The sequence below is a fragment of the Lissotriton vulgaris genome, chromosome 5, assembly GCF_964263255.1.
Source record: "Lissotriton vulgaris chromosome 5, aLisVul1.2, whole genome shotgun sequence".
Lineage (NCBI taxonomy): Eukaryota > Metazoa > Chordata > Amphibia > Caudata > Salamandridae > Lissotriton > Lissotriton vulgaris.
The window spans coordinates 82502780-82524062 of record NC_141693.1 but is presented as its reverse complement, the minus strand read 5'-3'; the positions used below and the strand labels follow the sequence as shown (position 1 = coordinate 82524062).

Below are 21283 nucleotides of genomic sequence, written 5' to 3'. Positions count from 1 at the left end.
TGCAGGACTGCGGCTCCAGGCATGGAACGGAACACAGTAGGTGAAATATCCATTGCAAACTAGATTACCTCCGATGAGGCTCTCTCTCCTTCTTGGAGAATCTTCTGAGCTTCGGCCTTGCTGTCTTCAGGCAGTTGGTCTAAATAGGGGTCACACCACATCTGTAGGGCGTAGCGCCCTAAGATGGCCAAGGCATTAGCTGCTTTGACAAGAAGGCTGGACATTGAAGAGAACCTTTTGCCAGCATTGTCCCGGCGTCTGCCTTCTTTATCTGGGGGCGTTGTCAAAGGTGCCGCTGGATTTCTTGATTTCCTCAGTGCCGCCTGGGAAACAACTGAGACCGGTTCTGGCTGGCTCACCAGGCAAGCCGGGCTGTCCTCTGGAGCCTTGTATTTCTTTTCCAAACGAGGAAGCACCAGGACTACCTAGAAGTGGTCTTCATCACCTTGAGCCCCTCTTCCCAAACATGACCAAATATAGGGATTGACCTGACTGATCTTCTAAAAGGCTCTTTAAAATTGTACAGGAAACATTCGGACTGCACCGATGGCATAGGCAACTCAAACCTTTTTGCCGCTCTTTCCAACAAATTATGGAAACCCCCAATATCCCCAGGTGGAGAATCTACTGGCACCGAAGAAAGGGAAGCAGGAGTAGGGATAATGTAGCTACCCCATTCTCTATCCGGATCCGGAAGGTCAGCCTGACCCTGGTCCTCATCCGAGGTGCCATACTGGACTGGAGTAACTGAAGGTGGTTGATCCACTATTAACTGCAGTGGAAGTGGTGGTAGCCGAGGCTTGGAAGTGCCCGCTGGTGGAAGAGCAGGAACTGAAACAAGCTCCTAAACCGGAGATGGTGTTGGAAATCTCTTTTTCTAGTCAGAGAGCATGCATAATAGGTCCGAGATCAAGGAGGATGGCATACAGATCATTTCCTCCTGATAACCCCCATGATAGTCTTGAGGAGGATCATACTTCTGTTGGTCATCATAGCTTTCTTCAGAGTCCAAATCCTGGCACTTAATGTGTAGATCAGAATGGCTATGAGCATAGCCATACGGACCTTCATCATCCGAATCTTCCTCCTTTAGAAGGTGGGTGGGCGGAAGAGGAGTCTCTTTGCTTGGAGACGTGATCTCCGGAGTAATGTGCCGCTTTCTGATGGTAAAAGTAGAAATTATATCCGTCGTCCACAAGGTCATCGACAGTGTCGTCGACAATGTAGAAGCTGTCATCGACGGTCCCTTCCACGATACTATAGTCATGACTGTCGACGTTGAAGCCGACATAGTCGTCGGAATCACAGTCGTCGACATCCTCGTCGTCGTTGAAGTCGTCGACGATACCGTCGACGTCATTTTCCCCATGACTGATGCAACCGCATCAGAATTCAATACCGTCGACGATAAATATACGGAGACTTCCTTCGACGATCCTGCCGTCGAAGTCAAAGAAGGAGACTTTACCTTCTCACTACGTGTCGACGAAGATGATGATTTCTTCGTCAGCGCTCTCATCAGCTGCGTCGACGGTGCAGTTTTCTTCACAGATTTATCCTCAGATGGAACAGAAGAGGGCTTTTTAAAGTCCTTTTTTCTGTGAGAAGGGGAAGAAGGAGGAACAGAGCTCGATTTTCTCACTGCAGATTCCCCGGTAGGAAGTCCTTCCCTCTCCTTTACACCTTGGTGTGGAGATTTGACTGGACTTTGCCTGTCTGACCCCAGAGAGGTCTTTTTAGAGGCTTTCCCAGGACGGTCTTCAGAATAAGAGGGGTCTGATCTCACCCTTTTTAGAAATCTTCTCGAAGACGCAGCTGATGACCCATCACTGTCGTCACTGGAAACTGGCTCCCTCCTGGATTTCAACTTCTGGAGCCAAGTTAGAAGACAGCCCTCATGGTCCCTCAAGGTCTTCCTTGAAAAAAGTACGGCATATCTTGCAATCCTTTGCCTTATGATCTGGATATAGGCAATAGATGCAGTCCTTGTGAGGGTCATCTACATATAGCCTTTTTTTAGAGCAGGTGGCACAAGCTCTAAAAAGGCCTTTCTCCTCGTCAAACATGTTGAATGAAGATGAAGAACCAAGATGAAGAAAAGCTCTTGAAAAATCTCTCGTAAAAGAAGTAAGAGGAAAAAACAACTGAGCAGAGCTCAGTGGAGACTCCCTAGCACAATGTGTGGTAGAAAATCTGAGGGTCTGAGGTTCTCTCAAAAAGGTTCTACAGGGTGAGGGTAATCTGATTGGTTGTTGATTTTATTTGGTCTCTTTTACAAAAAGAGGTGGATATGTTACAAAACTAGGATGGGCCTAGGCCTAGTTTTTGATTTGATTTACCGGGGACTCCTATCTTGACGACGGGGAATGATTCAAGCATGGGGATCTATGAAAGTTCCAATACTGGAGTAAGCTTGTTCAACACCATTGTGCAGGCAACCCCTCTGTTCACAAGAAAAACAATGAATCAAATACACTTAGGCATCTAGTACTTACACCCCTCTGGTGGTGAAAGCTGGGCCCCAGTGCCAATAAGAAGTCTGAAACTTTTAAACTGTTTGTGGGGTTCTCCTATCTAGGAGGACCATTTGTTCTTGCTGAAGGTCAAATCGGCCTGATTTCATGAGCTTCTAAACTTGAGGTCACAGGTCTCACCAGTTATGACTTGTTCCAAGTGTGATGTGCATTGGTCTCAGCCCAGCATCTGTTCCCAGTTGCCAAGAGTGATGGCCAAAGCACAGCAAACTGAAAAGATGAGTTATGCCCAGGGCAAGGGAAAACCTACTTAGGACAAAGGGAAATGACTGGAAACCGCAACCAGCAATTAGGTTTCTGAGAGTGTGGCTAGGGGACAGGAAATATCTGTAACAAGAGGGGAGAGAGAGACTATAGTGGATTCATTCTCCCTGGGCAACGTAAATAAACAAAGTAGAATCCACTAGGGATCAGGAGAGTGGTCCCTACTATGGTGGGGAGCACACAGTGTTGTTTTAGTACCCCTCACACACCAAAATGACCCTTGGTGTCATTCTACCATCATTGGGGTCTTCGCACCCCTCTACGGAATGCGGCGTGCTGCGACCAAACGTTTATGCGGGAGCACTTTATAGTGTTGACTATGTGTGGTGGTGTGTGGGGTATAGAACGTGAGTGGTGGAGTGGTGAAAGTGATGTTAAAAAATACCTGGCTCATGGGGTTGAAAAAACTTTAATTAAGCCCCCTCTCCTGATCCCTAGTGGATTCTACTTTGTTTATTTACGTTGCCTAGGGGACAGGAAAGGCATCCATGCAAGCATGTATTATCTAGATCAGCATGGTACCCGTTCGGGAATGCAAATGCATATCGCCTCTCGTTGCAGATTTCCAAACATTCATTTGCAGCTAACCACTTAATTACTTATGCAGATCGTTTTGCGAACCCCCTCCCCAACAAATGAAGGGGGAAATTTGCTATGTGCCCTATTAATGCATAGGCACATAGCACTAATTCACAAACAAGTGGGTTTGCAACACATCACTGGTTTGCGAACGGGGATCATACATCATTTTCTTAGTTTCTCTGTACGATTACCTATTGTGTGTAAACGTATTCAGTTTTCAAGTACGGTTCCGCTATTATAAGTCTCAACATTAGGAGAAGGAGAAGAAGAAGAAAGTGCTTGAAATAATAAAGAATGAAACAACTTCTTTTTAGGGCTTGAAAATATTGCACAGGCTATCAAAATGCAACTTCAAATAAATTATATATGACAAACCTGCCGCTGCAATTCTTCCCTCCGTTTCCGAACTTCTTCAAGAGCTTTGGCAATTTCAACACTGACAGTTTCTCTGCTACTTAACTCCTCCTGAAAACCAGCAGAAGTAGCATAAGAATCATTTATAACAGTTGAAATACTGAAATAAATATACGGTTATCTACCCATAGGTATCACAAAATGCATGACAGCTTCAGAATAAAGCACTTGAAATTGTTCTGAAGGAATCAAATCACAGATTTGGAAACAAATCACAGATTTGATGCAGGGCATCCAAGAAATGTACCAACTTGAAATATTTGTTATTTCTGAAAGTTAGAAGCAAGTAGGTTTTGCAATCTATCGGTGAATGTTTCAGACAGTAAAAACTCTGACACATGTGGTGAGTCTAGCAGATGGGAGATGGGCCTCCTGAAGTGATTCAATACTGTTTCAGATTCTCCATCTTTCTTCCTGGGGAATTACAAAGCTATGCTCTCGCAACTACAATAAGGTATCACAGATAAAGTACAATGACTGATGAGAATCAATGAACAGAAGCAGATTCTTTTGTGTGTCTCTTGTCACAGCAAGATGATAGTTTATTGTCTCCAGACTTGAGGAATGTCACAGTTAGCCGACACGTGTTTCGTCGTGCACAGTTGAGTCAACACGACTCTTCAGGGCTTAAAGCTCAACTCAAAAGTTGTGGGTTGAGTCTAGTCTGGACCTCGTGGTTGCGTTATATGTGGGTAGATGAGAGAGAGACACTATGTTACTAAGAATCAGATTTGTGACTGATTTGGAAGGGTATATCCAGTAGAGTCACGTGCAAGAAGCACTTATTTTCGCTAAATTCCGCCTTATTATTTAGGTGAAAGTCTCCAAGTATTAGCACTCTGAGTACGGGTGCGTGTCAGGTGGTAGCCGGGAGGGGATCCATCTGTAGAAATGCTTTCAGAAAACGGGTACGTTTCCTCTGTAGCGGTGTGCCGTGGTATGGTATCCCTCCTCTGTTAGTTCCCGGTCATCGTCTCTCGTGTACACTTGCTTGCTGTGCTACCTTGTTTCCTGAGTTCCTGAGCTATAGCTATTCCTTGTACCTGAATTAGCACTGCCTGCAGTGCTCTTGCTTCCTGAGTTCCAGAGCTATAGTTATTCTTTGTTCCTGTTCCTGGGCTTCAGCTTTTTATTGTTCCTGTTTTGCACCGCTTGCAGTGCTCTCTTGACTCCTGAGCTGTAGCTATGTCCTGTTTCTTGAACTAGCACTCCAGTAGTGCTACCTTGACTCCTGAGCTAAAGTAATTTCCCTGTTCCTGAACCAGCACTGCCTGCAGTGCTACCTTGTCTCCTCAAGCTTTAGTACTTCCCTGTTCCTGAACCTGCACTGCCTGCAGTGCTACCTTGACTCCTCAAGCTTAAGTAATTCCCAGTTCCTGAACACGCACTGCCTGCAGGGCTACCTTGACTCTTGAGCCTTAGCTTACTTCTTGTTCCTGCCCTAGCACTTCCTTCTATGCTATTTTGTTTTCTTGATTCCTTAACCTGCACTATTCTAGTATACCCTTGTAGCCACCCCTTCTGAATATCCTTTTACAGACCCTGATTTTCTTCCCAATTCCTTGGTTCCAGTTCTGGTTTTCGGTCTTTCTATTCTGCTGCCTGACTTCTGTTACCTTGATGTTTGTTACCTGCTTTCTGCCAAGTGTGCCCAATGATTTCCTTTCTTTCCTGTTAAGCACTCCTCCTTACTACCTCCTTGTCTATTGTGCTTGTGTTTTGTTCTCCCCCTTTATTGTTAATGTTGTTTCATATATATGTCTTGCACATTCGTCCTGGGTGTAATTATTCTGAATGCTAAATTGCTTTGTGAGTGCCCTTCCTTTCTAAGTCTTACCCATCCTGTTCACTTGTACAAGCTTTCCCTTTGGATCCCTCTTTCTCCTCTGACTCCCTGTATGATCCTGGGCAGCGATGTACTCCTCTTCTTGTGTAAGTTTTCTACCCAGTGCCCAGTCCTTGCCTAAGTCCCTGACTGTGTTCCCCACATAGTCCCGGACAGTCCCTGACACCTGTATAGATTTCCCCCTGTCGGCACGCATATCACAGCACTACCCCGAGTTATTTCTGTAGGCCTCGTCCATTACTGAGTTCAGAACGCCATCTTATCCAGGTAAAACCCTAGATAATTACAATCAGGCACCTAGCAAGGGAATCCCTATGGAGAACTGGTTTGCACCTCTTTCGTGGTTAGAGACTTATGATTGACTACCCAGGAAGGAGCAATTGAGGAGAATTGCAGCTGCCCCTTTCTCCCATAGCTTGGGCAATTGCCCAATAATTCCGCCTGAAGCTGATTCCGTCGCTGCCTCTGGAATAAGTCTGAGGGTTGTACAGGGAAATACTAAAGACAGTATTTGTTGCGTCTTGTTTTGGAATATTGCTGCCCTAAAGTTAAAGATTGTGAATCCTCAGTGGGCAGAGTTTGTAGCAGGGTTTGACGTACTATATTTACAGGAGACCTGGGTAGAAGAACCGATCCATATTAACGGTTTTAAAACCTTTCACGTACGCGCAGTTGCATCATCGCACGGGAGAGCAATGGGGGGGGGGGGGGTGCATCTATATAGCACATTACTTAAACCTAGGAAATATTGTAACACTGGCAGCTGATCGTTGCTTTCAAATAATGGGGGTGGATTTGGATAGAACAATTGGTATAGTTGGAGTGAATTTTTATAATAATGCCCCACATGAAGGGCTGGCAGGAGTGTTGGGGGCTATATCCCTTCATATTACAAAGATCCAGGCGGCCTCCACTAAAGATTTGTTTATAATTTGGGGTGTAGACTTTAACATCAATGTATGCCACTACTGGGACACTGGTGCCTGTGGTTTGCGCTATAACAAAGAAATTAGATGCCCTCCTTTTAATCATTCAGGACCCGGGGATATTATAAATGATATTATATTTACTGGAGACATGGGCTTCGCAAATAATTTATGCAGCACCCCGGTCTCCTTCAGCCCAACATTTAATGGACGAGGGCTGTCTTCTACCATTCACTTTATCCTAATTTCGTCCAGACATGCCTCCAGAGTCACAAATTTCCAAACTCATGATATTTCCCTTAGCGATCATTTCCCGCAGAGTATTGGAGTCAAGGTTGGTCGTAGACTAGTTAAAGGGAAGGTTTTGTCCACTCATCTTGCTAATGATGTTACATTGGTTAGACAAAATGGCTGTGCACTGAGTTGGGAAAAAAAACGGATCCGGAGTGGTTTATGAGAAAGGTGACTTCTAACCGAGTTGATGCAAATAAAAAATGTCTAGGAGACGACCATCCTGCATCGGAAATAGTGGAGGGCTTTTCGGAAATAGACTTCATTGGTAAAACCCTTCATGTAAACTCAAGCAAGAAAACCCTTCAAAATAAAGGATGGTTTGATTCTAGTTGCTCTAAAGCCCCCTCCAAGCTCAAACTTGCCCTGCATAGAAAGGTTAAAAACTTATGAAGAAATAAAAGCCAGAAGAACTTATAGATGTACCTCAAAAGCAAGGAAACATTTTTTAAAGGAGGCATGGAATGCCCTGAGAGCTGCGTCAGAATTGAAAGATTCTTCAGCGTTTTGGAAAGTGTTCAATGCTCCCTTTTTAGCTGATTCAGGCAGGGCAACTATAGAGATAGCAGTTTCTCAGGGCGAATGGGTTGATCACTTTTCTAAATTATATTCTGTACCCTGTCCTGAAACAAGTAGTAATGACTTGGTGGGGGATAGGGTAGAATACCAGACTGTAAATTACCATTCACATCTCCAATTAGATCTTTATGAAATTGAGGAGGCAATTGCATTGAGCAAGAGTGGTAATGCCCCAGGCCCTGATGGCATTCTGTGGACATTTTCAAACATAATATTACTTTCTGGGGACCCATTTTAACAAAAGTCATTAATGCCAGTATATCGACCAGCCTTATTGAATCGATTCTGGTTCCGATTTCTAAAAAGGGGATAGGCACAACTCAGTGTGTTATCGGCCTATCTCGCTTTTAGACTCCACAGTCAAAATAATTGGAAGAGTACTCCTTTTTAGATTGCAGGACTGGGCAGATAATCTTTCTATCATCAGTAATATACAATATGTGTTCCGTAAGGGCTTGGGCACTATAGATCAGTGCCTACATTTAGAATTAACTATTGCCAAACATACTAAGGAGAAAAGGGGCCCTCTCTACCTGGTCTTTGTGGATTTGTCCACGGCCTTCAACTGTGTCATCCATAAGAAACTATGGCTGATTTTGGAGAGGTTGGGCATGGAACCATCCCTAGTCTCATTAATGAGACAACTTTATATCAGGCCAAGGTTCGATCGGGATAGGGGGTGAGTGCACTGATTCCTTTACTGTCGGAAGAGGTGTAAGTCAGGGCTGTGTCCCGACACCCTTTCTTTTTTCCTTGTACATTAATAACTTAGACCGGGTTCCGAGAGAAGAGTGCCAGGACCTCCCGGCAGTAGGGAAGCGCTCACTTCCTGTATGCGGATGACGCAGTGCTTATGGCCGGCACTCCGAATAGTCTCCAGAAGGTATTATCTAGTTTTGTGAACTTTATGTCGAACTTGGGCCTTACAGTCAACGCCTCCAAAACATGAATTTTAAAATGTGGCCCGGAGAGCAAAAAGTGTGGCCTGTTCTTCTTAGAGAAGAATCGTCTAGACTGAGCCAATCCCTTTTTATATTTGAGGGTCTTATTTGATCGGACTGGCACCTGGACACAGGCTGTTAATATAAGGAGACTTATTCTCAAAATCACTGGCAGCCCTGGTTAATTTGAGCAAGAATTTGGGCAGATGCCCTCCCTCAGAACTACTTCAAACTTAAAAGTCTAAATGTGTCGCAATAGCGACCTATGGAGCGGGTATTTGGGGACATGTAGATGTGACATCTTTACAGAGGGCCGAAAACAGATTTCTTAGATACCTGCCTTGCTGTCCCGGTTAGTGTCTCAACTTTCAATTGCCACACAGAGCTAGGTATACCTTATATAGCGGATGTCATTGGCATTCAACCAATTCGCCTCTTGCACCATATTTGGACTTCATAGAAGACCATTTTAAATCATCAAATGATTACTGATTACTGTGGGTTAGATGGGGTATCACATATAAATTGGGCAGGTATGTCAAGGAATTCTTTTGTAAATTAGGACATCAAGAATATTTTGATAATCCCAATACCTTGACTAAAGTAAATTGGAAAGTTTTTTAACTTAGCTGTTTGCAGTATCTAGAAAATATTAGATATTAGAAGAATAGATATTAAAAATCTCTGTTCTTCTCACCAAAATATTCCTACTACTTTTAGGATGCAGTCGTATTTAACTTTTGTATCCACTGACTTTAAAAGATTTTTATTAACACGTTTCAGGATGGGCATTGTCCATAGGTCGCTTAGTTTTCCAGCAATTAACGATTGGTCTAGGCAGCTGTCTAATTGCCCATGCGATGATTTGTCAGCACAATACACCATGCATGTTCTATTCTTTTGTAAATTTTTACAGTTCAGAGGAAAATGTGGGTTATCCCGCTACTTAGAACACTAGGCCTGCGACAATGCCGTCCTGCATTCAAAGCCATGCAATCCCTTAGGGAAGAATTTGTAATTTTTATCTGTTTCGTTGTTTTTAAAGTCTGTTTTCAAGTGTAGAAAAACTATCCTGCTGTAAGATTTTTCACTGTATAACTTATCCCATAATTTTGTGGATTTGCATCTTTCTGTAACATGCGGTTTTATTTTTTTATAAATACGCTTTTATGATTATTTTATAATCGAATAAAGCTTAACTGGCTGACACTGGTTTCCTTCCAAAACTGTCTTTGAAAGAAGGCAAGTAAGATGACTCATTTGTACGAAAAAGCAGCAGCGGACCTTAAATTGCCGCACCTAAACTCCAGTGCCAATGGGTCTATGATCAAGTCAGTTTGATATTGTGCTGCCAACCCCGACACCAGCTGCTGTTTGGCGTCGCTGTGCTCTCCAGATCAGTTAAACAGTTTTTAGATACTCAAGGGGGCGCACCAAAATGAGAGTCCAAATAGAATAAGTAGAGAAATGTTCTTTATTTATCTTTGTTCAGCAAGAAAGGGCACATCAATAAAATATGTAGTGAGATCAGCCAACGCGTTTCACTCCCTACCAAGGAGTTTCTTCAGGGCGCTGCGAGTATTTTCGGTAAGTTGTCTTATGTAAGATCCCTCTGTGATCGCACTGGTATTTTTCGGTCGTTTCTTTTTTCAGCCTATTTCTTTAAAAGTCTTTGGAGTATCTCTTCCCTTGTCTTTTCTTTATATCGTGGACTTTGTTGGTCTTGTCCGAAAAAGTAGTTCTGATATTTCAAAGAGCTACCCGTCCCTGGTTGTATTTGTTCTAGGTGGGTACAGTGCTGTGATGACCGTCGTCAGTTTCGGCGTCTCGGCATGGCTGGTTCCAAGATGACTCATTTCCATCATCCACCTGAACAGGAAGTAACATCACTCTTCTCCCCTCCAAGGAACTGCTTAATGTCGGCCTAAGTGTGGGGCGCAAAGGCAAGCCGGTCTCCCCCCCACTTCTGCCCCTGGACTGCGCTCAGCATCAGGAACCCTGGTCTGCACCCTTCCTGCCGCTACCACGCTGAGGGAGCATTCTCCTGCACTCCCTGCAAGTGGTTATGCACTTACCCACACTGAACACTTGCCACATTGACAGCACTCAATACCCCATTCTCTTGCACTCACACATGCCTACAACCTCCCACACAATACTCCACACTTGCATGCATGCTCCTCAACACCTGCTTACTCACCAAACATGGCACAGAGATCTGGGACTTGCTGCACAACAATGCCCCTGACCTACGACTCCTCATGGAAAATTGGCTGAAACCTGCATTGGCACCTGGCACTGTCCAAGCCATGCAGGATCCAAGATTACCAAGCAAGACAGACTTCCAAAAGCCCAGAGGCAGAATCGCCATCATCCACAAGAACACCATCAGCTGCACCACATCCATGGACACGCCATCTCCAACATGGAACACCTGTCATTCAAGCATCACCTCACAGCCAATTTCACCTTAAGCAGCATTTTGATCTACAGACAACCTAAAGCTGCACCAACTTCACAGCAATCATCACAGACTTTGTCGCACCACTCACCCCCGAAGATAGCATTTACATCCTACCCTGAGACCTGAACTTCAACCTGGAAAACCAAGCTGAACCCAAATCAAGTGCACTCTTCAGACAAATTGGAAGCCTTGGTCTCACCCAAAAAGTAAAGGGACATATACACATCGCGGATGCATTTTGGACCCTATTTTAACTAACTTTGTCAACTACAAAGTAGATGAGCCCACACCGGTCTCCTGGTCAGACCACGCCCTCGTCAAGTCCAATGCACACGCACCACCAGACCAGCCTGATGTAATTGGAGCAGCATCATTGACAAGGGGTGGAACACCGCTCTTAACATCCCTCCCCAAAGCCATCAAGAATTTCAAAAATTGATTCACTTCCTGCACCGACTCTGCCCCATCCCGCCCCCCAACCTAAACACTACAACAAGATCCAGACCCCAGGCAATACATGAGGGAACTCAAACTGATGAAATGCCATTGAAAACTACTGGAAAAACAACAGGTGATGGACCGAATGTGGATCAATGTCACACACTCACCCCAGTCCAAAGATCTGGGCCCAAATCCGTCGTTTTTTGCACTCCACACCACCCTAGGTTAGACAATGGCGATATGCAAATCAGCTCTGACCCTGTGCCCCATGGGAACAGTTCAGTCCGAACTACAAAAGCCATGTCCTTCCCAGAACGGAATCAAGCATCCGAGGACCGGACCGGTTTCGAGGTAACACCTCTCATCAGCCCGGCTAGCTTGACTCCAGTGGTGTGGAGTGCCTGGGACCCACGTCTGGGCATCCCCAGCGCACTTAGGGCGGAATATGCAAAAACAACAGGTGATGGACCCAAATCCATGGAAAACGATGGACTGGGGTGAGTGTGTGACATTGATCCACATTCGGTCCATCACCTGTTGTGTTTGCATATTCCGCCCTAAGTGCGCTGGGGATGCCCAGACGTGGGTCCCAGGCACTCCACACCACTGGAGTCAAGCTAGCCGGGCAACAATCTCTCTCAAATCTTGAGCAGCAAAATCACCGCCATTTACAGCAACTTTAACCCGCTAACGTACCTGACAGACATAGTCAAATGCCTCCCGTCCTTAGCCAAAAGAACCAATCACATGGCCCGTCATCACCCCAGAAGAGACTGCTGCCACCAAGAAGTCCATCCACTCAGGGGCCCCATAAGACCCCAGCCCCCACCACACCTACTCTAGAGGATGGCAACCCATCACCATGATCACGCACATTCTGATTGCCTCTGCAGCTTCCGCAACCTTCTCAGGTGCTTGGAAACATGCACCTGCCCTCCCATTACAGAAGAAACCTTCTGCAGACCCTTGAATGCTCGCTAATTACAGACCAATCTCCCTGCTGCACAAGTTACTTACCTTCGGTAACGATATATCTGTAAGAAACAGTAGTTAGTATTAGATTCCTTACCTTAGAATATCCCCAGGCGTCAGACTGGATCCGGAAAATTTTGCGTAGCAGTTCCCTTGCGCGTCGGTTGGCGTCGTCTGTGGCTCCTCGTCCGTCGTCGGTGATGACGTCGTCGAAGTACTTAGATGCCGCCTCCGCGCGCTGACGTCAGTTCTTAGACACAGCTGTTCCGCGCCAAAAACGCAGAGCCATGTTAAAAACCAACACTGGTGCCATTGAAACTAGGGTCCTGAAAGGGGATGACCTTAACCCTAGATATCGGTCCGCAGAACGGGGAGGATGGGTGGGGCGGTAAGGAATCTAATACTAACTACTGTTTCTTACAGATATATCGTTACCGAAGGTAAGTAACTTGTGCATCTGAAAGAAACAGGTTAGTATTAGATTCCTTACCTTAGAATAGATACCCCAGCAATACCAACCCCGGAGGTGGGTCTGCGAACCAATAATCACACCAGAAAGTCCTGGAGGACGGAACGGCCAAAGAAGCCATCCCTCCGGACTTGGCTGTCCAGGCAGTAGTGTCTCGCAAACGTGTGCAGCGATGTCCACATAGCTGCCTGACAGATGTCCTGCAAGAGGACACCCCGGCCCAGGGCAGTGGTAGCCGCCGTGGCCCGAGTGGAATGGGCCCTCAGCCCAACAGGAGGCTCCTTCTTCGCCAAGGAGTAACAAGCCTTGATACACAAGACGACCCACCGAGAGATGGTCCGCTTGTGCACGCCTATCCCTTCTTAGCGCCCACGTAACCAACAAAGAGTTGGTCATCCACCTGGAACTGGCGAGTGCGATCCAGATAAAACGAGAGCGCACGTTTTGGGTCCAGACGGTGGAGCCGCTCTTCCTCCTTCGAGGGATGCGGAGGCGGAAAGAAGGTGGGCAAGGTGATAGACTGCCCGATGTGGAAGGCCGTGACAACCTTGGGCAGGAAAGAGGGTCTAGTCCGCAACACAACCTTGTCCGGATGGACAGAAAGCAAAGGAGGTTTGGATGAAAGAGCCTGGAGCTCACTCACTCTCCTGGCAGAGGTGATGGCAACCAGGAAAGTAGTCTTCAGAGTAAGAAGGCGGATAGGACAGTTGTGAAGTGGCTCCAAGGGAGCGTACATCAGATAAGTAAGAACCAAGTTCAAGTCCCACTGAGGCATCAAAAATGGAACAGGTGGAAACGTGTGTGTGATGCCTTTCAGAAAACGAGTTACAATAGGGGACTTGAACAAAGATGGTTGACCAGGCAGCCTTAGAAAGACCGAAAGGGCAGAAAGGTAGCCCTTGATAGTGCCCAGAGCAGAGCCCTGCTGTGGAAGAAAAAGAAGGAAGAGAAGAACCTCAGAAAGAGGGACAGAGAGAGGATCCACAGCCTTTGCTGTGCACCATGCCACAAATCTGTTCCACCTGCAGGCGTATACCGACTTTGTGGAGGGACGCCTGGCTGCCAGAATGATATTACAGACTTCAGGAGGCAAGTCAAATGGCCTCAACTGTCGCCGCTCAATCTCCAAACATGGAGGTGGAGACTGGACAGGTTCGGGTGGAGGATCGTCCCCTGCTGCTGCGACAGAAGGTCCTCCTGAAGAGGCAGACGAACCGAGGGATCGACTGACATACTGAGTAGCTCAGGATACCAGTACCTTCGTGCCGAGTCCAGAGCCACAAGGATGACTTGGGCCCGGTCGCGTTTGATCTTCTTCAGCATTCTGGGCAGAAGTGGTATAGGCGGAAAGGCGTACAACAGACCGCAACTCCACTCGCGCCGAAAAGCGTCTCCGAGCGAGAGCCGCCTTGGAAATTCCAACGTGCAGAACTGATGACATTGCGCGTTCTCTTCGGTGGCGAATAGATCTAACCAAGGCTCTCCCCACTGCAGAAAGAAACCTTGCGCCACGTCCGAGTTCAGACGCCATTCGTGATCCATCATGCACCGGCGGCTGAGTTCGTCCGCCCTGGCGTTCAGAGAACCTGCCAGGTGTTGAACCACCAGGGTCACACCCTGATGTTCCAGCCACTGCTAGAGGTGCAGAGCCTCCTGGCAGAGGGTCCACGACCCCACCCCGCCCTGTTTGTTGCAGTACCACATGGCAGTGGTGTTGTCCGTGAACACCTGCACTACATTCCCCCGAGCAGAGAGGAGGAATGCCTTCAGTGCAAGACGAATCGCCCGCAGCTCCAAAAGGTTGATATGGAGCCAGGACTCCGCTGGAGACCAGAGGCCTCTGATCTCCACCTCTCCCATGTGGCCTCCCCAGCCCTGGAGGGACGCATCCGTCACAACAAAGTGCTCCGGTTGGGGAAGGGAGAGGGATCTGCCGCTGACCCAATCGCGGTCCGTGAGCCACCACTGAAGCCGTCTCGCAGTGCCCTCCGAGATCACGGCAGGTTACCCTGATGCTGGGCCCACTGAAACTTCAGGTCCCACTGCAGAGCACGCATCTGCCATCTGGCGTGATGCACAAAGAAGGATGCAGGAAGCCATCAGCCCCAGAAGCCGCAGCGTCAACCAGACCGAGACTCGGGATAAAGGCTGAAAGATCGGAATCAGAGCCTGAATATCCCGAACCTGCTGCTCGGGAGGATAAACCCGAAACTGCGCCGAGTCGAGAACCGCTCCGATGAAGAGGAGCTTTTGAGAGGGACACAGGTGTGACTTCGGCAAATTGATGGAGAACCCCAGCAGGTGCAGGAGGTCTGCCGTCATCTGGAGGTGGATGACGACTGTCTGGGGCGAGCCCGCCTTCAACAACCAGTCGTCGAGGTAGGGGAAGACTGAAACCCCTAACCTGCGCAGATGAGCTGCGATCACCGCCATCACTTTCGTGAACACCCGTGGAGCGCTGGTAAGGCCTAAGGGGAGCACGGTAAACTGAAAGTGCTCGTGGCCTACCGTGAACCGCAGATAGCGCCGGTGGGCCGGCAGGACGGGGATGTGGAAATAAGCGTCCTGCAAGTCCAACGTTACCATCCAGTCTCCTGGGTCCAGGGCAGCTAAGACCTAAGCCAGTCCCAGCATTTTGAACTTCTCCTTCCGGAGGAAACCGTTGACGTTCCGTAGGTCCAAGATAGGGCGTAGGCCCCCTTTGCCCTTCTTGGGTACCAGAAAGTAGTGGGAGTAGCAACCACACCCTACTTCTGGCCCAGGAGTGCGCTCGATGGCCCCCTTGGCCAAGAGGGCCGTTACTTCCTCCTGCAGAAGTCGCAAATGAATCCCCGACACGCGGTGGAATTGCGGTGGCATGGCTGGAGGGATCGTCTCCAAGGGGAGGGAGTAGCCCCTTCGGACGATCAAAAGCGAATGCAGATCATTCAGAATGCGGCCGTGCGACTTCTGTTCCATCTTCCACGAAGAACTAGTGCACGTGCCTATCTTCGAGAGCTCCACTGGCTCCCAGTGGCACATGGCATTATGTTCAAATCATTGGTTCTGGCCTTACTTGCACAAGAGGGTTACCTTTTACACTCCTCATCGTGCTCTTCGATCGGCCAATCTCCGTCTGATGTCTATGCCCAAAGTCAGATATGCGAGACTGGGTGGTCAGTCAATTTCTGTCCAAACAGCACGGTCCTGGAATGCCCTGCCGCTTTTGCTGAGATCATCAGCTTCATTAGCGGGATTTAAGAAAGGGCTAAAAACCCATCTTTTTAATCTCAGTATTTAGTTCTCTGTTTCTTTCTTTTTGGATTGGGTCAGCTTAGTGCTTACATATCGCGCCAGGATACTCTGTAGTAGACCGCGTAATAAAATGTTTTACAACATAACATAACTTGCAGCACCCACCTGTCCGATGTGACAGTGCGCCAGTGAAAGTGATGATGGCGAACCCTGCCCCCCAATGGTGTCACATGGGCCTGAAAGCACGTACTAGAAGGGTTTTGAGGCGGATGCTGCAGGGGTAGGTGTGGACTGGCCTCGCCGTTGTCCCCGACCGCCGCCACAGCGATTTCTATGGCCGCCACCGCGTGCGTGGCTGACAGCACGTGTGGGGGCGCCCTTCCTTGGCCACAAAAGGAGCGAAAGGCACCCGATTGCTGGCGCGGGGCCGAGAGGCCCAAGGACTTGGCCGTAGCCCTGGAGTCCGTAAAGCGCTCAAGCGCATGGTCTGCCTTGTCGCCAAACAGCCGACGACCATCATACGGCATGTCCATGAGGGTATTCTGGACATCGGCCGGAAAGTTGGCGGACCTAAACCAGGCGTGGCGATGAATCGCCACCGTTGTTGTCATCGCTCTGCCCAGTGAGTCAGTGGTATCCAGCCCACACCGGATGGAATAGCGTGCTGCATCTCGACCCTCCACAAGGGCTTGGGCGAGTTTAGCCTTGACCTCCGCCGGGCATTGTGGCAGCACGTCCGCGACCGTGTCCCACAGAGAGTGGGTGTAGCGGCCCAAGAGGCATGCGGTGTTGGAAGACCGCAGTCCCAAACTGAGGGAGGAGAATAGCTTCTTGCCGTATTGCTCATACCTCTTGGATTCCTGATCGGGTGGAGCCGACGGGAAAGCGTTCTGGGAGTTGGAGGCCTGGATGACCAGGCTCTCAGGGGTGGGATGGGTGGACAGGAAACAAGGGTCGCCCGGGGTCGGGCGGTGGCGTCTGGCCACGTTCCTATCTACAGGCGCACCTGTAGCGGGCCTGGACCAAGTGCCCAAAAGAACGTCAGTCAAGGCCTCATTAAACGGCAGCAGAGGCTCGGCCGAGCTTGACTGCAGTTTAAGGACCTCAGTGAGGAGGTTAGTCCTCACGGCCGCGACGGGGAGCTCAAGGCCCAAGGCCCAAGGCCTTGGCCGCCCGCTTCAACACCACACTGAAGGTTGCCCCCCCCTCCGTTGCCACGGTAGGGGGTGAGACAAAACCAATGTCTGGCGAAGTGTCCAGACAACTGGCATCCCCAAGTTCACCTGTCCAGTCCTCTTGGGACTGACACTCACGTGTCAGAGGGTCCTCAGACCCCTCCCAATACTCCTCATCACCCATGTCCTGAAATTCAGGGTTGTCAAAAGATGGGGCTGGTTCATTGAAGTAAAACTCTCCAAGCGGCGTAGAAAGCGGCGCCATTCCGACGTTGGAACCGGATCGAGGGAGGCATGAAGACGGCGCCGGTAAGGTCGTTAGGTCAACCGGCGCCGACCCGGATCCGGAAGCGGATCCAACAGGGCCCTGCGGCACCGGGTCGAAAGGCGTCCGGCCGAAGCACCCGACCCGCTAGGGCCACCAGACGGGTCCGCTGAGCCCGACGGCGTCGCGGAGCCCGTCGGAGAGAGGGACCTCATGGCCACGAGGAAGAGCTCGATCTCCTCCGGCGTCGCTTGCTGCCCAGGGACCGGAGGGTATGGGGCAGGTCGCGACACCCGCGACTCCGTCGGAGCCGCGTGGGCAGTGTCACCCGAACCCCCGGCCACGTCGCGCGAGCTTCGGGTGGAGTCGGAAGAGCGATGACATCTCTTCGACTTCTTGTGCTTACCTGACGACTTCGAGCCTGAAGAGTGATGTCGACTCCCGGAGCTATGATGGCTCCGACCCCGCGACCGGTCCCTCGACCTCTGACCGGACCGGGACCTCTCGCGGCGCGGGCCGACTGTCGGAGCTCGAGCCGCTTGCGGGACCGCTCCCGCCTAGCTTTCGAAGTCAGGGCTCGGCAGTCGGGGCTGGCCTTGTCGTCGTGGTCGACACCGAGACAGTGTAGACACCAGCGGTGAGGGTCGCAGTCCTCACAGGGCTTGAAACCTGGCATCCCTACCGGCACCGTTCGGAGTCAAAGACTTCGAAATGAGATCAAAAAGGATCGTAAAAAGTTTAGTCAAAAATTGACTGAGGTACCACTCTTTCCGGATCTGCGCTGCTGGCGCGGAATAAAGAAGAACTGACGTCAGCGCGCGGAGGTGGCGTCTAAGTACTCCGACGACGTCATCACGGCGCCCACGACGCCGACGACGGACGCGGAGCCGCAGATGATGCCTACTGACGCGCAATGGTACTGCTACGCAAAAATTTCCAGATCCAGTCTGACGCCTGGGGATATTCTAAGGTAAGGAATCTAATACTAACCTGTTTCTTTCAATTTTCGGCCAAGGTCTTAAAGAAAATCATCAACAGACACCTCACAAAATACCTCAACAACCACCAACTCAACACTACTCAGTCAGGTTTCAGACTCAACAACAGCACGGAAACTACCCTCGTCGCTGACATCCACATGACTCTGGAAAGAGGAGACATGGTGGCCATCATACTCCTGGAACTCTCTGCAGCATTTGACACAGTCTCCCACCCGTCCAACACCTACACAACATAGGAATCTGAGGACACGCACTCCAATGAATCTGCTCCTTTCTGACTGGAAAGACTAAATCACTTATCCTAGCACCTTGGGACACCCGGGACCTCATCTGCTGAGTTCTGAAAGGATCCTACCTGAGTCAGACTCTCTTCAATGCAAACATGATCCATCTAGCCAGCGTCATCTGATCTCACAACATCACAGAATTCTCTCACGCCGATGACCAAGACGCCCAGCACCCAGATCAATTTCAATGCCTGCAATACTGAAATCACCCACTAGATGAAGCTCAACTGCCTAAAGCTGAACATGACCGAATTGTGATCTTCGGGAACAGAGCCTCACTGTGGGAATAAAACCTGGCTGCTGACAGAGCTAGGACTGACACCCACCCCCACCACCCACGCCAAGACTCTTGGGATCACCACAAACAGAATACTTGACATGACAGTCTAAGTCAATGCTGCCACCACCTCATGCTTCCGTATCCTGAAGATGCTGAGGAAGATTTGCAAATGGCTCACAATCACCACCCGGGACACCATCACGTACGCCTTGGTCACAAGCAAGCTGGAATACTGTATTTATTGTCATAGCTATTTGAGAAAGGTCTATGTTACAGGACTAGGTAAGCAGAGGTGGCTGGTCACAGACTGGTGGAAGGAAGGTTAATAGGACAGGTTGTATTTGTTTGTATGTTTATGAAGGGTTTTAAAGTACATAGAATGCCTCAGCCCTTATAATTCGAAGTGGGATGTGAATTTGTTTTCCAATTTCTTTGTGAGTTGGCTTTCAAATAGATATTGAACATTATGCCAACTGTCTATTAAGATGGCAACCTTGTTCTGTCCGATTTCTTTCAGAAAGGTATTAGATGTGATGGCTCTTGAGGTTAGTATTAGGTTTTATAATCGTGATAGAGTTCTTTTTAATGTTATGTTACAAGAAGGACAAAAAACAAACTCAAAGATCTTTTATCCTAGTTTTGATGACAGTTGCTTCTATCGTATGTGAAACCTTATGGCCCTGTAGCACTAGCAACAACTGCAAATGGATGAGGTGGTAATTCGCAAGGCAGGCGGGGATTTCACTGTATTTAATGCTCAGTCTGTGAGGGGTGCTATAGCAAATAAGGATTTCTATTCAGATGGTTGGTTAGGAGAAATCTTGAAGGAGGCTGAATGGTTGAATGCTAGTGTCTCCACTGAGTTTTATCTCAGGCTGGTTGGGTACGAGGCAAAATGGTTTTTAAAATGGAGAATGCTAGGCAGGAAAGTGCCAAATTAGGTCATGGTCACCCCCACATTTTTTTGACACTGGTACTGATATTTTTTGGATGATGTGCACTGGGTCCTGCTAAGCAGGCCCCAGTGCCAGTGCTCATACCCTAACAACAAGGTCAAATAGTCTATTTGTCACAATTGGAAGACACTTTAGCACCCCTGTAAGTCCCTAGTAAGTGGTACCCTGGTCCTAAGGCATGGGTACTGAAAAGGGTCCCATGTTGACTGCCATTGCAGCCTGCATGACTTGGTGCAGACAAAAGTCAACATGGCACACTGTGTGTGCCCTGACCAAGCTGCACTGCATAAGTATAGGTAAGTCACCCCTCTAGTAGGCCTTAAAAGCCCTAGGGAAGGATGCACTATTTCTCAGGTGTGGGCATATCTGCATGAGCAGATGTGCCTCTACAATATCCAAGTCTGTTTTTAAATATTTGAAGTGCCACTGAAGCCATAGAGAGTACATGGACTGGGAACATGACAACTCTAGTTCCCCAGTATCATGGTGGTGTTACTGAACACAGGAGTGTTTGGTACCAAACAACTCCTCTCAGTAAACCCACACTGATACCAATGTGGGATTTATTGAAACAAGTACCCATAGGGCACCTCAGAAGTGCTCCATAAAACCTACCAACCCTGGTGTGGTCTCTGACCGGCTTTAAGTTTCTGGACTCCTAGGTCGAGAGTACCTGCTCTCTGAAATCAGAAACAGCACATCCTGGGCGGTGGTGTCACCCCTCCTCCCCCAGGATGAGCACGGTCCTCGAGAGGGGAACTTCAAAGGTCTGGCCGCCTTTGTAAGGCAACCTCAGCCTCTGCTGCTAGCAGCAAATGGTAGCCCCCTGTTCAAAGCCCCACTTTTGGTGGAAGAACCGGCAGGAAAACAAAGGTAAAATGGGAGGTGTGCCCCACTTCACCAACTTCACCCCTCAAGTGCTGGAGGCGAAGTTAAGCAAATCTTTCATTGCCCACCACCTTGAAGATGGTGAGACTTATCCATTCAGGGCTAGGGCTATCCCCCCTCCCACAGGAGGGTGGCATAATAGTGGATGTAAACACCCCAGGAACCCTGTTTCGGTGGCTCATCCAGATCCTAAGATCAGATTTCGATGACTTACAAAGAAGAGCCGTGTGTCAGCGAAAACTGAAGGCACCAACTGGCTTGGCCTAAGCTCTGCCAGCATGTCTGCAGCCATCAAAGAAGAAGGGTAACTCACCCTGCAGACCAGCAACATCCAGAACCGTGGGAGGACTGTCTGAATTCAAGAAAGACTCCTAATCTCCTGTAGACAGAGGACCTGTCCAGAAGAAACCATCTGCAAAGAAAAAGAACTCTGCCCTGAGGAATCGCTAGTTCGCCTCTCGATCCACCTCCTCC

The 21283-nt window shown here is 48.7% G+C and overlaps 1 protein-coding gene across 2 annotated transcripts in view; it reads right to left on the bottom strand.

Annotated features, from left to right (window-relative positions):
• The window catches only part of GOLGA1 (golgin A1), a 491231-nt gene that overhangs the window by 146674 nt on the left and 323274 nt on the right, over window positions 1-21283 (bottom strand). For both annotated transcript variants that reach the window (XM_086920926.1, XM_086920927.1), the window contains one exon: window positions 3756-3845. In XM_086920926.1, coding sequence (XP_086777052.1) covers window positions 3756-3845 — 90 coding nt within the window. The remainder of the gene's footprint in view (window positions 1-3755; window positions 3846-21283) is intronic.